Here is a 20,065-nt window from a genome sequence, read left to right on the forward strand (position 1 = left end):
TTTCCCAAAGTTACAGCAAAAACTAAGTTTGCACATTAATAAAGCAATAGTTGACTAAAGTACAACTAATTAAAATGTAAAATACTATAAGAATAAAATAGACACTAAATGTACTAAACAACAAGGTCACAGATATAGACATACATGAGACAAGAGACCCAAGTAGAAAGCATAACAGCCCATGAGAATAAAAAGTTTTGCTAACACTTTACTTGGATGGTCCATTTGATGATGCTCAACTGACATTCAATTAACATTCAACTGCATGCCTATTAAATTCAACTAAACTAAAAAGGTGAAAGTAAATGATTCTCTATTGAATGTAACCCGATATTCAACTCTAACCCAAACACTTATCTTAACATTTAAAGATTGGGTTTAGAGTTAGATTAAGGTTATGGTTAGGTTTAAGTGTGGGGTTAGATTTTAGGGTTGATTAAGGGTCAGATGTAGGGTTAGATGTAGGGTTAGATTTTAGGGTTGATTAAGGGTTAAGGTTAGGGTTAGGTGTAGGGTTTGATTTTAGGGTTGATTAAGGGTTAAGGTTAGGGTTAGGTGTAGGGTTTGATGTTATGGTTGATTAAGGGTTAAGGTTAGGGTTAGGTGTAGGGTTAGATTTTAGGGTTGATTAAGGGTTAAGGTTATGGTTAGGTGTAGGGTTAGATTTTAGGGTTGATTTAGGGTTAAGGTTAGGTTTAAGTGTAGGGTTAGATTTTAGGGTTGATTAAGGGTTAGGGTTAGGGTTAGATGTAGGGTTAGATTTTAGGGTTGATTAAGGGTTAAGGTTAGGGTTTGGTGTAGGGTTAGATTTTAGGGTTGATTTAGGGTTAGGGTTTGGTGTAGGGTTAGATTTTAGAGTTGATTAAGGGTTAAGGGTAGGGTTAGGTGAAGGATTAGATTTTAGGGTTGATTAAGGGTTAAGGTTAGGGTTAGGTGTAGGGTTAGATTTTATGCTTGATTCAGGGTTAAGGTTAGGGTTAGGTGTAGGGTTAGATTTTAGGGTTGATTAAGGGTTAAGGTTAGGGTTTGGTGTAGGGTTAGATTTTAGGGTTGATTTAGGGTTAGGGTTTGGTGTAGGGTTAGATTTTAGAGTTGATTAAGGGTTAAGGGTAGGGTTAGGTGAAGGATTAGATTTTAGGGTTGATTAAGGGTTAAGGTTAGGGTTAGGTGTAGGGTTAGATTTTATGCTTGATTCAGGGTTAAGGTTAGGGTTAGGTGTAGGGTTAGATTTTAGGGTTGATTAAGGGTTAAGGTTAGGGTTAGGTGTAGGGTTAGATTTTAGGGTTGATTAAGGGTTAAGGTTATGGTTAGGTGTAGGGTTAGATTTTAGGGTTGATTTAGGGTTAAGGTTAGGTTTAAGTGTAGGGTTAGATTTTAGGGTTGATTAAGGGTTAGGGTTAGGGTTAGATGTAGGGTTAGATTTTAGGGTTGATTAAGGGTTAAGGTTAGGGTTTGGTGTAGGGTTAGATTTTAGGGTTGATTAAGGGTTAAGGGTAGAGTTAGGTGAAGGATTAGATTTTAGGGTTGATTAAGGGTTAAGGTTAGGGTTAGGTGTAGGGTTAGATTTTATGGTTGATTAAGGGTTAAGGTTAGGGTTAGATTTTAGGGTTGATTAAGGGTTAAGGTTAGGGTTAGGTGTAGGGTTAGATTTTAGGGTTGATTAAGGGTTAAGGTTAGGGTTAGATTTTAGGGTTGATTAAGGGTTAAGGTTAGGGTTAGGTGTAGGGTTAGATTTTAGGGTTGATTAAGGGTTAAGGTTAGGGTTAGGTGTAGGGTTTGATTTTAGGGTTGATTAAGGGTTAAGGTTAGGGTTAGGTGTAGGGTTAGATTTTAGGGTTGATTAAGGGTTAAGGTTATGGTTAGGTGTAGGGTTAGATTTTAGGGTTGATTTAGGGTTAAGGTTAGGTTTAAGTGTAGGGTTAGATTTTAGGGTTGATTAAGGGTTAGGGTTAGGGTTAGATGTAGGGTTAGATTTTAGGGTTGATTAAGGGTTAAGGTTAGGGTTTGGTGTAGGGTTAGATTTTAGGGTTGATTAAGGGTTAAGGGTAGAGTTAGGTGAAGGATTAGATTTTAGGGTTGATTAAGGGTTAAGGTTAGGGTTAGGTGTAGGGTTAGATTTTATGGTTGATTAAGGGTTAAGGTTAGGGTTAGGTGTAGGGTTAGATTTTATGGTTGATTCAGGGTTAAGGTTAGGGTTAGGTGTAGGGTTAGATTTTAGGGTTGATTAAGGGTTAAGGTTAGGGTTAGGTGTAGGGTTAGATTTTAGGGTTGATTAAGGGTTAAGGTTAGGGTTAGGTGTAGGGTTATGTTCTACTTTTATTAATTTACATTCAACATATGTTTAAGTTGCATTTAATAGACTTTCAGTTGAATGTCAGTTGAGCATCAACGAGGCCATCAAATGGACCATCCAAGAAAGGGTTACCAAAGATTTTTATGTTTATTTAGTGTTGTTATGAAATAACTACATTTTAGGAGGAGGAACCTGCCATCTTGTCATAGATCTGCCTATGCAAAGAAATCACTATTTTTACACCCTTAACAAGCACAATGTTGCTCCACACTCTATAGAGATAGATAGAATTCTGAGAGTCCTGACATTTAAATTGAGGCACTAAGAGCTTTGAAAGTGAATAGATAGTTTATTAAACACACTGTTTATTCACACAGTACCATCAGCAGTTCTCCGGGCACCGCCACCTTGAGATTAAGTCAGAAAAAGACAGACTTTGCACCAGTCTCTTACCTCCACAGAGCTGTGGCGATCGAGGGAAACGTAGCCTTTCTTCTCGAGAAGATCCTCACTCTCATAATACGAGATTACTTCTGGGGTCAGCTCAAACCAGCGCTCCGTCCAGTTTTTCCTTTTGTGTCCTTTTTTCACCATATAGCCCTTTAAGAATAGAACAGCGGAGACAGAACATGTAGATAAACATGATATACCACACACACATATACTGTGTATCACAAAAGTGAGTACACCCCTCACAAATCTGCATATATATATATATATATATATATATATATATATATATATTTAAGTTTATCTTTTCATAGGATGACACTGACAAAATGACACTTTGACACTGAATGAAAAGTAGTCTGTGTGCAGCTTACTGTATATAACAGTGTAAATTTATTCCTTCCTCATAATAACTCAATATACAGCCATTAATCTCTAAACCACAGGCAACAATAATGAGTACACCCCTCAGAGACCACACCCCTAAACATCCAAATTGAGCACTGCTTCTCATTTTCCCTCCAAAATGTCATGTGACTCTTTAATGTTTCTAGGTCCCAGGTGTGCGTAAGGAGCAGGTGTGATCAATTTTGTAGTACAGCTCTCACACTCTCTCATACTGGTCACTCAAAAATTCCAACATGGCACCTCATGGCAAAGAACTCTCTGAGGATCCTAAAAGACGAATTATTGCACTACATGAAGACGGCCAAGGCTACAAAAAGATTGATAACACCCTGAAACTGAGCTGCAACACACTGGCCAAGATCATCCAGGGTTTTAAAAAAGCAGGGTCCAATCAGAACAGACCTCGCATTGGTCGTCCAAAGAGGAAGTGCTGATATGTACATACAACTTGTCTAGGCCTTGTAGAGAAGTATTGCCAATAAAATAGGACTCTATAGTGGGAACTGATAATAACCATAAAACTATTGGCACCATGCTTAATATAATACCATGAGTGGGATAAGTTGTATAGTTGGGGATGAGTTGGGTTTGGATGGTGGTAATCCAAAATCCTGACCTCACTAATTAATGCGTATGTCTCAGAATGCAATCAAATCCTCACAGCAATGCTACAAGCCCGTCCAAAATCTAGTAGAAAATCTCCCTGGACAGTAAAGCCAGCAACCCCAACAAAATCAGGATAAACTCTTTATAATACACTTAAATTCAGAAGAACCTATAAATGAGCAGGTTTCCCAACAGATTTGTCAATATAGTCTTTATACCTGGTTACAGTTTCTTGGGAAGTTCAGCTGTTTAGACTAATGTTTTATAAACGTCTGTCCTGGAGATCCCCTGCTCTTAACAGTTTTATGTTGTTCCTGATCTAACACCTGAGTCACGTCGTTAGTTAATAATCAATCCCTACTGAATAGCCTATTAGTTAATTATAAATCCTCTATTGCTCTAAATCTGGCACCATCCACAGAGAGATGTTAAAGACAATATGTGCTGTAGGTTATAATTTATGTAAAATAATATTTTCTGTAATTGTTTAATCATTATTATTTTCATCATGTAGTGTGCCACCCATTCAGTATATCCCCAATCACTAGTGATGCCACAACACAAGGAGGGTGTTTCCTCCCACACAGCATCACAGCACACTCGGAGGAATGCGCAGTGACTCGGTTCCGATACATCAGCTCACAGATGCCTTGTGCTGATCCACATCACCCCATATTGTGGCCAATAGGCCAAATGTGCTCTCTCAGGGCTCCACCAGTGAGCTGCATAACCGGGATTCGAACCAGCAATCTCCTGATCATAGAGGCAGCTCTTTAGTCCGCTCTAACACTCGGAGCCCATTGTTTTTAGTTTTTGCTTCTCTTTGCTTTTGAGAGAAGCTCTTTTAAAATGCTCTTGTTAGTCGCAGCCATTGCTCCTGTTGCAGCTGTTTTTATCAGTATCACTTACTTTTACAGCCTTTTGTTGCTCTGTCCCAACTGTTTTGAGATGTGTTGCTGCCATTAAGTTCTAAATGAGTTAAGGGTACCTTTGGAATTAATTTTGAAAAATTCAGCATTTTACAATATTGTTATCACGAAGGTGCAATGAAATATCGTGATATTATTTTAGGTCCTCATTGCTCCAGCCCTACAGTAAACCCTGACTGTAAACAATTCTAAATCTAGATTCTCTAGAATAAATCTATTTTTTATATCGAAACCTTTTGAGCGAGCTGTAAAATGTTAATATCATGCTGCAGTTCCCCTTTATGATCATATTTAAATATATTCCACAGAGAGGATGTGAGGGTGATGGTGGGGGAGGTGTGTATTTAAATGTATTTAAATGATAATCACTGAGGGTGTGGATTTGGTTGTTTTTTACCTGTTTCAGAATATTGAGGATGAGCTCCTGATACACCTCGTTGATGCCCATGGAGAGGGTCTGGCGCTCCATGCCCTTGGTGAAGTAGCCGTTGCCCACCAGCTCGATCAGCTGCCACACAATCAGACAGTGATTCTTCGCGCTGAGTTTGGCCTTATAGTCCACAAACCTGCCCTCATTCCAGTCACTGCCCACAGCATCCACCAGCTTCCTCATGAAGTACTCGATCTGATTTAAACAAACAACTTCATTATATTCAGTATTTAAACAGTCTAAAGTTTAAATTCATCCAAACTATAAAGAAAACACATCTCGGCTGGATTTTCTCAGTCAGCTTTATGAGGTAGAGTCACCTGGAATTCAGGCTTTCAGTTAACAGCTGTGCTGAACTCATCAAGAGTTAATTACTTGATTTTTTTGTCTCTTAATCTGTTTGAGAGCATCAGTTGTAAAGTTGTGAAGAGGTAGTTGGTATACAGTGAATAGTGAATATTTTAATAATGTTCTAATTCATATTATGAGAAGCTACTTGAAAATGACTTTAAGAAATGAAGATCAGTCAATCTGAAAAATTTCAAGAGCTTTGAAAGCTTCCTCAGGTGCAGTCACTGCAAAGACCATCAAAATGTTATGATGATGAAACTGGCTCTCATCAGGACCGCTCCAGGAAAGGAAGAGCAAGAGTAACCAAATGGAATAAAATGTGAAAATTATTAATGAAAAACTTAAATGAAAAACTGGAAATAAAATTCTAAATTTCTAAGAGCCTCACCTTATGTGCAGCTTCTTATTAATCTATTTATCAGACGAGACATTTAACATTAAATTAAACGTCCTTTATTAAACTGTTTCAAGCATTAACTTTAGTAAAGCTACTGTTTAACCTAAAATCCCCTGTTTTCCTTCCTTGTAGGGACACTGTTTGATTATAAAAATAAGAGGAAGAAAAGGAAGAACAAGAAGAACAAGAGGAAGAGCTGTGAAATACTCTATACAGTGACATTATAAAACCATGATTTAAAAAAAAATAACTTATCAAATACTAAAAATCTCATATCATTGCAATCCTAATAAGGATTAGCGCTGCAGGATATTGGAAAATATTGACATTGCAATATTTTGTTGTTCTGCAATATATATATCGCATTATATATCAATATATATATATATATATATATATATATATATATATATATATATATATATATATATATATATATATATATATATGTATTGTCATATTGGGAAATACATGAATTCTGAATTTTAACAGACATCAATGAACTAAAATACAGTCAGTGTATTATTAGGTGTTTTTAGGTACTGCTGTTATAATTGCAAAAAAGTAACCTTTGTATTTTATTTTATTTAGGTTTTATAAATTGTGATGTGAGGAGAGGGGGGAACCGTGGGTCCGCCCCAAGCCAGGGCGCGCAGCCCCAGTCTGTCCCAGCTGGCATGCATTGGACTGATTAGGCTGCCAGTTGGGACTGATATAAAGACCCTAACGAACCCAAAAAAGACCCTAAACGAACCTGAAAAACTGTGAAGTAATGCAACTAGAGCCCCACTGGGTCAATTTATTAAGTTTGTTGATTTGATTTGAGTTTATGTTGATTTGAATTTGTATGGGTGTGGTGAAGGGCATTTTTGGCTAAATAAAAGGTAAGCTTGAGTTCATTCACTGTGTCTCTCTGTGCTTCCTCACTACCGGGAATATTATACTGTGTTTTTTTTAATACATTGACAGTTTTTTTTTTTTATTTAATTTAAACAAATTCAATATATCGTCTTGCTTACAGTATCGCAATATAATCATGATATATTTAAATATAATCCATGTATAATGATACATATTGTATTGTGATACAGTATGAGAGTAGATGCTGTTCTTTTATGATTTATACTAACATAGTGAATTATATAAAATTTCCTTGAACAGACCAAAACTCATGAACTGATATCAAGATTTATTTTTATAAATATGTGGACAGGGCCTGGAAATTACCTCCTCTATGACGATGATGAGAGGATAATGGTCTTCAGACAGGAAGTTGAAAATACACCAGATTTTAAAGGCGTCAGTGTCGGTGATGAGCATGTTGAAGTTGGACTTCTTACGAGAACACAGCGTCCAGCACATCCGATTCAGCTCCATTATATCAAAGTCCCCCTGAATCTGCAATTCAATTCAAACATATGATTATCAGAGGTGTCAAGTAAGTCAAGTAAAAAACTACAGACAACATTTCTCCTAAATTCCAAATAAAAATATTGTAATTTACAGCATTTATTTGCAGAAAATGAGAAATGACTGAAATAACAAAAAAAGATGCAGAGCTTTCAGATCTCAAATAATGCAAAGAAAACAAGTTCATATCCATAAAGTTTTAAGAGTTCAGAAATCAATATTTGGTGGAATAACCCTGTTTTTTTATCACAGTTTTCATGCATCATGTTCTTCTCCACCAGTCTTACACACTGCTTTTGGATAACTTTATGCTGCTTTACTCCTGGTGCAAGGATTGAAGCAGTTCAGCTTGGTTTGATGGCTTGTGATCATCCATCTTCTTCTTGATTATATTCCACAGGTTTTCAATTTGGTAAAATCAAATAAACTATTTTTTTTTATTTTTAAAACCCTAAAACCGAAACCTAATTATAAGATATTATATTAACAATGTATTCATCTGTAAATGATCTAAAATAAAGAGGCGTGGCTAAGCCGGCTCAGTCAATAAAAAGTTTTAGTCCTGAAACTAAAAATACCTTAATCTTTAAACTGACAGACGCCTCAGACCACATGAGTAAGTGGAGAGAAGAAGTCACCACTTCAGTGACTAGTCCTGCTCTCTGATTGGTCAAGCAGCCTGTGCTCTTACTAACATCAGCATAACTGTTATCTTGGTGTAAATGACCACAAACACAGTTTGTTAAACCGAGTCTGAGAACACACACACACACACACACACACACACACACACACACAAACACAAACACACACACACACACACACACACACACACACACACACACACACACACACACACACACACACACACACAGCCACCTGCGACTAATATACTTAAATGCAGGCAATGCAGTTTATATATACACATACACACACACAAACACCTGCTGCTGGTAAGATTAGTTTGCAATTCTAAATATTTTAAGGGTTAATTTTAAAAATTAAATTAAATTCATTTAAAATAAAGCACATTTTATATATTATTTCTGTTATCATCAATGCTAGTTATATTAAAAGTACTAAAAGTAAATATTTAATTTTATTATTAGCATCTTTAGCTATAATATTTTGTTGAACATGTTATATTAGCTTGACTTGATGAGGAAAATTTGGCAACGATACATGAATGCAAACTTTAAAAGTTAAAGCTAAAAAGTTCTGACTAAGATCCTTTTCAACAATAATGATTATGAAATCAACGAATGTGTAGTATAACTTTACGGAGGGATGTGATTGTACAATCTGTCATTCTAAAAATACAAGTTAAAACTCTTTTTTCATTTTCTTATTATGTTTGCACATTGCTTTGGATTTGATGGGGTGATCTGGGTTTGTACACAGCTTTTAGTAAGTGCTAAAATATTCATACTGGAAGTGCACAAAAAAAACTAAAGTGGCCAAAAGTCCCCCCGTTGAAAAAAAATTATAAATAGCTCTATAAACCAGCTATTATTCAAAAGTTTGGGGACACTTCTCATCTTAGGTACCACCTACCAAGCAACCACCTGGAACCACTTAACAACCCTGCAGGCACATAACAGTATTAGACATTATCCTGATAGGAGGATAATATTTCATGCTATTTTCAAGATAATGACACTATATTACAAAACACTTAATTAAAAAAAATTATTCAAGCATACACTACTGCAACAAAATGAAAATGACATTTTATTATTGCATATAATATGATAAGGCACACCCCAAACTAAGGTATTGAAGTAGAATAAATTATACTGGACAGATATAATCTGTCTCAAGTAGAAACATCATGGGAAATGAGAACAGTGTGAATTTTTCTGACTTCATGACCAACATTCAACCTGGAATTAATGTCTACTGATGTTGGTGGCCAGCCGGGAAGACCATAGCAACCACAACAGATAACACAGCAACACCTTAACAACCACCTAGCAATGCCATAGCAACCATGTGTGAGCCATGCTAGCTGTACAAACAGATTTTTCAAGTTTTATATTTGAAATGTCTTCGAATTATTGTGTTTTATGTTAAAATTAACAGTTTATTTACAAAATTTACAGTTTAGAGTAAACTGTTATATAAAGTTAATAACTGGCTCAGTAGCTGTAGCTGTTAACCCTTTCAGACCTGAATTATGTTCCAGTGATGGAAAAATATGAGAATATTGTTTTCTGTCTGTAATGCACACAAATTACGTAAAATAACCCTACTATTAAGGTTATAATATAAAAGCTATATAAAAATGGATCCAACTATTTTCTTAATTCCTAAACATGATAAAAAGTGTTCTAAATCACAAAGAATTTGTATTAATGATTTTGTATTACTTTGCCTCATTTGTTCTGTAGTGCTGACATGTCCAAATGACTGAGTTGATAATTTTTTTGGTCTAGTGCAGTGGTCAGGGCTAAGCTACAGTTTCATTGGCTGGTTTATGGTATTTTCTGATGGTCAACAGGTCTCTATTAGTGCTGTAATGTGCAACAAAACATTTGAAAAAAGAAACTACATGAGGTCTATTGTAAATGATGCAGGGTCTGAAAGGGTTAAGCTTTCACTGTTGGGCTCTGAAGCAAGGCCCTCAACCCTCACTGATTCCTGGGCAGGTTTGCTTACTGTGTGTGTGTGTGTGATTGCTACTAGTATACAGGGGTTGGACACTAAAACTGAAAGACCTGGTTTTAGACCACAGTAATTTATTGTGGTGACGGACAGTTCTGGTGGAAACAGGAGAGTTGAGGTGCACATTGAATTCTGCTGTGATTTGATCAGCCGTGGTTTTATGTTTTTTGGATACAATCCGGGTTAGCACCTGAACATCCCTTTCAGACAGCTTCCTCTTACAGCGTCCACAGTTAATCCTGTTGGATGTGGTTGGTTCTTCTTGGTGGTATGCTGACATTACCCTGGATACCGTGGCTCTTGATGCATCACAAAGTCTTGCTGTCTTGGTCACAGATGCTCCAGCAAGACGTGCACCAACAATTTGTCCTCTTTTGAACTGGTACGTCACCCATAATGTTGTGTGCATTGTAATATTTTGAGCAGAACTGTGCTCTTACCCTGTTAACTGAACCTTCACACTCTGCTCTTACTGGTGCAATGTGCAGTTAATTATGACTGGCCACCAGACTGCTTCAATTTAACCATGAAACCTAAAATCCCACACTAAAATTACAGGTGTTTCAGTTTCACTGTCCAACCCCTGTATATGTGTGTGTCACTACATGAACAGGCAGAGACCACATTCCACAGGTGTCCAGCAGTAACAATGAATGAGATTATCTCTTTTTTGTTTTGTTTGTCGTGCTCAAACACACCTAATTCAACTCCTTCCTTAAATGCTGGATATGTTGGTAGATATTTAAGCAGGAAAATCATTAAACTGTAATGAACACTGTCTGGAACTGGACTGGAACTGATAATCTGCTGCTGTAAAAGATGTTTTGCTGAGTACAAGAGGTGAGCATGTTAAGCTGAGACGGGTAGAGGTCCTGAGTACCTTGTCCAGGATGAACATGTTCAGATAGGGCATGTAGCCCTGAGTGGACACTGGACCCTCGTCATCATCCTTAAAGTGCTCCTCCAGCTCTGAGGTCTTATGGGGGATCCTCAGTACTGTGTACAGGTTCTGAGACAGCACCTGTGGACACACACACACACACACAACATGACAATCTTAATAATAACATAACATTTTTGGTTTTACACTGTATTTTAGTGACAAGTCTAAAGAACTTCAATACACCCTCCTGTCAGCATCACTTACCTACACTCACTCCCTGTATCTGTATTACTACCTAATTTTCACTTCTGCAAGTTGCCATTCTAGGTGTTGTGCCGAATAATGCACGACACCTGTGAAAATCCGACTCCCTTCAAGTGGACATAAGCATAATAAGCATAATAGATTCCCCTTAGATTTGTTTTATTTCTGTTTATAAATAAGGGTTAATCTACAGTTACAGTAGATACAGCAGTCACCCATATAATCACCTGCTGTCACAACTGGAGCTAAAAGCAGACTGCACTCAGCTCTGTCTGCAATCTTTAGTCTCTGGACTACGTTACCCAGAATGCACCTCACAACAAAAACAACACGCACAGACATGATCACATGACTCTGCAAAGGCACCTCCAGAAAGGCAATCACCGGAATTCTAATCACCTAGTGAACTCTGTATATAAGGCTGGTTAGAGTGCTCACCCAGTGCTGAGTATTGTTTCTTCTATGCTCTTTTTGATTATAGTTTTTTTGACCTTGACTGCCCTTTGTTGCTGATTGCCTCTAAATGTTATTTCCTGTTGGCTCCTGTTTATCTGTATTGACCCTGCATATCCTGACTACTCTTTGTGTCACTCCTTTTTATAATAAAGTTTCTTTCTTGCATCTGAACTTGAGTTTGAGTTCAGCTTGACACCATAACACCTGGATCTATTTTTATGGATGTACAATAAAACCAGAATTATATCGGTATCAATTGATAATTGCCTTTTTTTTTGTAGAATCATCAGCATCGGCAGATTTGTCTGATATTTTAAACAGATACTTGCTAATGTATTTATTGTCCGCTGGAACAGAACTAAGCAATGCTGCCCATGCTACTATAATCGGCCCAAACTGTTGGTGTTGTGCCGAATTCAGCACCCCGCCAGAAAAAGCACCCATTCTTGGGAGCGTATTTCTAAGTAAAGTTAAATAAATTATCTTCGTTTTTATCAGAAAGACAGTGTGTCATGCTGCAGAGAGGGGGTGCTTTTCATGGCGGGGGTGCAGATTTCGCCACTACTATAGTGTTTTGCCAGGAACAGCACACCCTCTCGGGAGAGTGAGCCTAGCTTAGAACAGTATCTTGGGTATTCGCATTTTCTAAGTAAAGTAAAGCCAAGGAGACCTGTGCGCGCACTCTCTCTCGAGGGGGTGCTTTTCCTGGTAAGGGTGCTGAATTCGACACAACACTGGTACTACTTTAAAATCCACTGATTTAAGTTATTTTTATTTGATTTTATTAGTTTCAATTAGGGCTTGGAGATTAATCAAATTAATGTGATGTTTTGTAATTTAATGTGATTTTCAAATTGAGATAATGAAGATTGTACTTCTTTATATACAGAAGCTGCCAGAACTCTTAATAAGTGGAATTGTTTTTCATATTTTACACTTTTCCTCCATTTAATTAAAATACTTAACTTTTATTTGCACAGTTCTTAATATTAAAGCTGCATGTAAGGTTGAAGGGGGCTGATCCGAACTGAGACTACCTCTTTTGGCAGGGAGAAATGTTGGTCCTGTGGTCCAAAAAAAAAAATTTAAATAGAAAATGTTGTTTCTTTGAAAGAAAACTTCTTTGGGGGTTTCCCCTTATTTTGGGTTATATCTGTGTTTTCTCTCTTTCATTAGTTTCTAAGTAAAAGACTCAAAGATGGTCTTCAGAAGAAACTTGTTGCCCCTTATACCGAGTATGTGTATTTAAGTTCTTCGAATCGAGTATTATTAGTTCCTGTTAGTTTGTTTGGCACCTTTGTTCTCGTGTTCCGGCCCTTTTTCTTCTCAGCCATTTTTTCTCTCCTCAAAATAAAATCTGAAATGAACTCCCAATATCTCCCAACCACACCACAACCCTTCAAGGAGTAGTTTGCGCACGATCATTTCACACTGCAAAACTCCAACCAAAGTCATTACACTACTTTTTTCTTTTGTTTTGTCAAGCTTTTATTTTGTCCTTGTTGCACTCTGTGTGTATGGAGGACCAAAACTGCCAACATTAAAAATGAATAAATAAATAAACAAATGAATAAATAAAAACTTAAGTAAATCACTCAATGAAAGTAACATGGTGATTAAAACGATCAATAATAATTATAATTCATATAAAAATAGATATACATAAAAATAAATATCTTAATAATTTGTTATTTATGGGTTTCTTTATTAACATTGTTTAATTCTCTTGATTCATTTATTTATTTACATAACTATTAATTTCTGCATTCATTTATTTACCGATGTATTTATCTCTACATTAATTTGTTTCCCAATTTATTTATTTCTGCATTGATTTATTTCCTGATTTATTTATTTCTGTTTTTCCTTGTTCTTATATGATAATGAAGGGGTGTGTTTTCACTTACAGGCTTAGCAATCAAGCCCAGAGAGAGAGGAGCTGAAATGTCGGGGTGAAGGTCGGTATCGGATCTGATCAGAGAGGCAGCTGCTTATGCTGCTTGCCTCAAAGAACTGGATCAGAGTCTGTACCACGATCTAAAAGATCTTTATTATATAATCTTCCACGTTACCAAAGGGGCAAGACATGTACAATCGATCAAGGGTATCTGACATCAATCATCCAATAGGAATGCTAAGACACAGTGACATCATTACTGGATAGCCGCTTCATTATCATAAAAGGACAAGGAAAAACATAAATAAATAAATTGGGAAATTAATTCATGCAGAAATAAATACATCAGGAAATAAATAAACACAGAAATAAATAAATCTGGAAATAAATTAAGAAGAAATAAATAGTTATAAAAAAAATAATAAATCAATCAAACTTCATTTAAATAAACAATGTTTATAAAGTAACCCATAAATAACAATTTAATAAGCTATTTATTTTTATATTAATTATAATTATTCTTTACTATTTTTAATCACCATATTACTTTTATTGAGTGATTTAGATACGTTTTTGATTAATTTATTTATTTTTAATTTTGGCAGTTTTGGTCCTCCATATGTCTGCACTTGAGTCCACCCTGGTGGAGGATTTGGATTGCTGTACTCTTACATGGTCTGGACCAAAATATCAGAATAATAACAAAATAAGGGGTTTATGGTCCAATTAACAGACAGGCTGTAGTGTGAAAACACTTTAAAATGGTTTATAATTTCAAACAAGTTACAGAAAGTAGACTCAGGCTAACGTCTGCTAAGGACGTCTGCTAATTACCCTAAACGTGTTGTAAAACCTGGTGAAAAAATATTTACTTCATTACACTTAAAACATATTGAGAAATGTCTAAGTATGCTGTAAATATACTAACAGATTTATGTATTTACTTAAAATATATTAAAAGTACATTAATATTATGCTTCCATTAAATGTTAAGTGCTCCATCAAATGTAAAGTTAACTTTAATCATACTTTTTAAAAAGTACAATATATTTTTAAAAAATAGACTACTCTGAAGTACACTTTTACTTTAATGTAATTCAATCAATATACTTCTACAATACCTATTTTCAAATATACTTTTGTATATTTTTAGCAAAGTGTGTTAAAACAGCTGTTACAGAACTTCACTTAAAGTACAATGTATCATGTAATGTTAATTTTTAGAAAGTAAATTAAATTACTACTACTAATATAAAAAAGATGCTAAAAATTGTAGTACAGTATATTAAAATATATTTTATACCCAATGAATAATACAAGAAATGTGCTACTTACAAAAGACAGCAACATGAAGCATATTTGTACTCTAATGCAAATAGATCACATATATTTAACATCAATTCTTCTCAATACATTTCTAATATACCTGAAATATAATAGTGATACAGTTGTAATACTCATTAAATGTATTATAATTTCACTGTAAGCATATTTAAATTATAGTTACATACATGAAGTGGTTTAAATGTTTAAATGTTACTTAAGTTTATTTAAAATAGTTTCATTTTAGTATAGTTAAATACACTTAGCACAATTTAGGTAAGACTTTTGTACTATTTTTATACAATTAAAGTATAATAAGTACAAAAAAAGTTGTTCCATTTTAGCACTTTTTAAATATACTGATTAATAATAATGTGGCTACAAGAACACTTATATAGTGCACTATAGCATAATAATGCTTAGTATACTTTAATTTCCTTTTTTCACTAGGGAATGTAAATGTTGGTAAAATTGGTTCAGATCGTGGTTTTAAGGCTTCTTCTTTCATACCTGATATTTTGTAATGGAACAAGCTAAAAAAAATTGCAGTTCCAGACCAAACAACGTCTGCAAGCACTTTAAATCAGGTAGTGATCTATCTTAACTCTAGATCACAAACCCACCCAGAGTAGCAGAGTTTATCTTAAACAGACATTTTTTTTCTTCACAGTCTCTCATTTCTGCATGACTGCCCAAGTATAAATCACACTTCTATAAATAAAAACATGAAGTGGACTGTTTAGTTTCACAAAGGCGAAAGAGACCATCCGGCAAACTTATGATTGGAGAAGTGATACGGAAATGTTCAAAACAATAGGACACCCCATCAAAACCTTCGCCTTTTTTAACATATTCACACAAAAGTCTGGACACAGCTTTTTATTTAATTATTTATTTACTTGTCCTACATTGTAAATGAATACTGAAGTGATCCAGACTATGAAGGAACACATAAGGAATCTTGTAGTAACTTAAAAGTGTTAAACAAACCAAAAGTATTTAAGTGCCCTTTTTTATCTGGGGAGCTGTTAACTTGCAGTTTCTGAGGCTGGTAACTCTGATGAAACTATCCTGTACAACAGAGAGAACTCTCGCTCGTCCTTTTCTGGGGCGGTCCTGATGAGAGCCAGTTTCATCATAACCTTTTTGATGGCCTTTGCGACTGCACTTAAGGATCAGGCCTGTCACGATAACAATTTTTTGCGAACGATTTGCGAACGTTTACCCAGAAATGATTGCGATAAACGATATTGTTGGCATTTTAAGACCATTAAATGGCACTAATATAATAATAACACAATATCATAACAAAAGAATTGCACCCTTTTAAAAACAAAAAACTTTGAATTCCTGTTCACTGACCCAATTTTAGAACCCGAAAAGTTCTCAGCTTGAATCAAAGAAGGTTATTATAGTCATAAATAATATATACATACACATTGCGGAGTGCTGTGGCAGGGGAATCATGGCTCACACCATGACATCGATAATGTAATTACTGTGACAGGCTGACCTTCATTTATTAAAGTATTTTTTTCTTTACTTAGTTGAGTAGTTCTTGCTTTACATAATCTGGATTAGTACATTACTCAAATAGAGCTATTCTGTAATTCTACCTCTTCACTACTTTACAACTGATGCTCTCAAACATATTAAGAGACAAGAAACTCAAGTAATTAACTCTTGATGAGTTCAGCACAGCTGTTAACTGAAAGCCTGAATTCTATGTGGCTCTACCTCATAAAGCTGACTGAGAAAATTCAAGCAAGATGTGCAAAACTGTCTCTATCTAAGCAAAAGGTGCTACTTTGAATCATCCAAAATATAAAACATATTCTTACTTTATTTAGTTTATTTAACACTTTCTTGTTTACTAAATAATTGCATATGTTGCATATGTTCTTATCTATATACTGTAAGATTAGACAATGCTGAAATTATTGTGACAGACCTATCTGCAACCAGTTTAAATAATAACCGATTTTATCCTGTAAATAAGCAAATAAGCAGAGCTTTTTATACACATTTAATGTATTTTCGGAAGAAAAATGCATAGATGTTTTTCGGGGGACCTTGTTAGAGCACAGTGGCTGGTTTGTAATTGCACTAAAAATGTTCTCCATCTACATCCTTCTGTCTAAAGGTGTGCGACAAAAAACTCTGAAACCTTTTCCAACCATGCTCTAGTCAATCATTTTTATCCCATTTTCTCCCCAATTTACACAGTCAATAACCCAACCCACTTATTAGAACTCCCCCATCACTAGTGATGCGCCAAAACACCAGGAGGGTGAAGACTAACACATGCCTCCTCCGATACATGTGAAGCCAGTCATCCCCTCTTTTTGAGCTGCTGCTGATGCAGCATTGCTGAGTAGCATCAGACCGCGCTCGGAGGAAAGCACAGCAACTACGTTCTGATACATCAGCTCACAGATGCCTTGTGCTGATCAACATCACCCTAGGAGTAATGAGGGGAAAGAGCGCCATCCACCCACCCAGAGAGAGAGCAAGGCAAATTGTGCCCTCTCAGGGCTCCGGCAGCTGATGACGAACTGCATGACAGGGATTTGAACCAGCGATCTCCCGATTATTGTGGCAGCGCTTTAGACTGCTGGAACACTCGGAGCCCTTAATTTTATACACTTTAAGAAGTAATACATGTGAGATGTTCTAATTGTGTACTTGATAGAACACAGTGGATCAACACCAGCAGCTGACAGACATGTCTCTCCAAACCATCACTGATCATCAGTAAATTTTACATTTCATTTGTAAATCAAGGGAGCAGAGTCTGGAGGAAGAGTGGAGAGACACACAGTCCAAACTGCTCGAGGTCTAGTGTGAAGTTTTCACCAATCAGTGATGGTTTGGATAAAGAGACATGTCATCTGCTGGTGTTGATCCACTGTGTTTTATTATCAATTCTAAAGTCAGTGCAGTTTTGTTTTTCCACAAAATCTTACAGTACTTCATGCTTCCCTCTGCTGACAAATTTTATGGAGATGCAGATTTCATTTTCCAGCAGGACTTGGCACTGCCAAAAGTACCAATTGGCCTTATATAATATTCTATATTCTAATATTTTCTCAGACACTGATTTTTGGGTTTTTATTGGCTGTAAGCAATAATCATTAACAATAAAATAAATAAAATAGATCACTCTGTGTGTAATACATCTATATAACATATGAGTTTCACATTTTGACCTGAATTAATGGAATAAAGTAACTTTTCAATGATATTCTATACTTTTTTAAGGTGCACCTGTATATAAAGCTTTGTTTACCTCCCAACACCACCAGCAGCAGGAGCAGTGTGTAGTGTGCAGAGTGGAGCCACAGCCCTTAACTTAACACTTTATTAACTTTACGTTTTAACAGCTTTAATTATCATTAAAATCACTTAAAGCTAAAATTCAGACATTTATTTCAATTCTCAAGTCCACCTTAAATTAAACACTGATACTCTGTAGTGTGTACAGGTGCTACAACGCAGCTGCAGCTCTGTTTAAGGTGGAATGAAAAGTTACACGCAGCTGAAATAAGGAAACCCGGGCGGAGTTCCTCAGAGTCTCTCAGAGTTCTGCTTTTTGCTCTTCTTACCTTCAGCTGAGATTTGGACACTTTCCCGGTTCGGTCCAGGTCCAGCGCGGCGAACGCGTGCCATATCGGCTTCAGTATCTCATCCCTGTGTACCATCTTCACCCGAGCTCAGCCTGACCGTCCCTGTCCCTGTCCCTGTCTCACACACACAGCAAAACACACACACACCGCAGGGCTGCTCATCTGCTCCACCCCGACCAATGACGATCACTGACACCTCCTCTCAATCACTACCCTACAGTAACACTTCCAATAATAAAATTAACAGTATTTTCTCTGTAAAAAAAATAAATAATATAATAAAAATAATAATAAAAAATATATTCATATTCATATTCATAAAGTTTTAAGAGTTCAGAAATCAATATTTGGTGGAATAACCCTGTTTTTTAGTCACATCTTGGCATGTTCTCCTCCACCAGTCTTACACACTGCTTTTGGATAATTTCGATAATTTGGATTAAAAAAAAATAATAATAATATATATATATATATATATATATATATATATATATATATATATATATATATATATATATGCCTTTAGAAACTGTATGCACTTATTCACTCTTAAAGGCCTTAAGCTTTCCTACCTCTATATTTGCACAAATTTTTATGAGGGTTACTCTTATACTGGTACTTTTATTTCCTCCTTAACCCCCATCATACCTAACTGGTACACTCTCACTCTTATATTGCAGTATTGTTTTGTGTCTCTTGTCTCACGTATGTCTACATCATTGTTGTATTGTACATTTAGTGTCTATTTTATTCTTAAATTACCATCAGCCTGTTGAAAGATCTAGGCCTCCATGGCTAGGTTTTACGACAGACTATTAAATCAGCAGCCAGTGGTTGCCAGTATAGGTATGTATGTTTTTGCCTGAATAACCAGTTTTTCAATTACCTAATCCATGCTTAAATTGGTCTTTAACTTTAGCTTTTTTCAGGGTGATTTTTTTTTTATTTTTTAGGTTTGATGAGTTAAGGTCAGGGGTTCTCAACTGTTCTCAGCCCGGGACTCACATTTTCTCATGATCATTACATTGCAACCTTTTTTATTTTTTATGGCATTTAGCTGACACTTTTATCCAAAGTGACTTACAAGGTTATTCCTATTATAGAGGTGGACCACTGTAGTGTTAGGAGTCTTGCCCAAGGACTCTTATTGGTGTAGCGCAGCACTCAGTCAACCCCAATCTCCCACATGATGTGGTAGCTCACTAGCAGACAGTGGTGTTATCCACTGCGCCACACCAACCACTTCTAGCTTATATAGCTAAATAACCTTCTAAAACCCACATATCCATGCATAGTTAATTTAAGAGCATTTTGTTTTTAAGACACTGAGGAGGAACATGACAACTAAATTTATAAAAGTTACTACAATAAAATTAGATATTTCTCTGCATTCAGAGTACAGTAGTAAGAAACTCTCCCCTTCTGTTTTTTACCCCAATATAAAAGACAACAACAGATTATATTTAATTATTAAAAAATATTATTGTTTAATTCTTTTAAATTTTTTACTTTTAAAAATGTATTTATTATTTACAAGCTGTCTGCGTCCCACCCAGAATGTGCCTGCAACCTAGTTTAACATAGCTGGTTTAGATTATCTATAAATATGACCAACCTGATCCAGCTAAACACAAAGCATGATCAGTGAAACCACGCTGGTCCACATTTTCTCAGCACA

General features: G+C 35.8%; 1 protein-coding gene and 1 long non-coding RNA gene across 5 annotated transcripts in view; one reads left to right on the forward strand and one right to left on the reverse strand.

Moving 5' to 3' along the window:
• The window catches only part of swap70a (switching B cell complex subunit SWAP70a), a 33,822-nt gene extending 15,264 nt beyond the window's left edge, over positions 1–18,558 (reverse strand). Inside the window, exons 1-5 of the mRNA XM_049465866.1 lie at positions 18,367–18,558; positions 10,819–10,959; positions 7,092–7,262; positions 5,084–5,311; positions 2,747–2,893 (exon numbers count right to left, since the gene is read on the reverse strand). Coding sequence (XP_049321823.1) covers positions 2,747–2,893; positions 5,084–5,311; positions 7,092–7,262; positions 10,819–10,959; positions 18,367–18,462 — 783 coding nt within the window. The 5' untranslated portion in view covers positions 18,463–18,558. The remainder of the gene's footprint in view (positions 1–2,746; positions 2,894–5,083; positions 5,312–7,091; positions 7,263–10,818; positions 10,960–18,366) is intronic.
• On the forward strand, positions 461–2,277 carry LOC125782283 (uncharacterized). 4 transcript variants are annotated; one of them, XR_007424902.1, is made up of 6 exons: positions 461–507; positions 652–688; positions 1,301–1,348; positions 1,709–1,767; positions 1,864–1,900; positions 2,237–2,277. It is a non-coding gene; the product is annotated as an uncharacterized LOC125782283 (long non-coding RNA). The 4 variants fall into 4 exon arrangements; XR_007424899.1 differs by having other exon boundaries at positions 2,189–2,256; XR_007424901.1 differs by lacking the exon at positions 1,301–1,348 and having other exon boundaries at positions 2,189–2,256.
• Positions 18,559–20,065: the final 1,507 nt, after the last annotated feature.

Source organism: Astyanax mexicanus, chromosome 16, assembly GCF_023375975.1.
Source record: "Astyanax mexicanus isolate ESR-SI-001 chromosome 16, AstMex3_surface, whole genome shotgun sequence".
Taxonomy (NCBI): Eukaryota; Metazoa; Chordata; class Actinopteri; order Characiformes; family Acestrorhamphidae; genus Astyanax; species Astyanax mexicanus.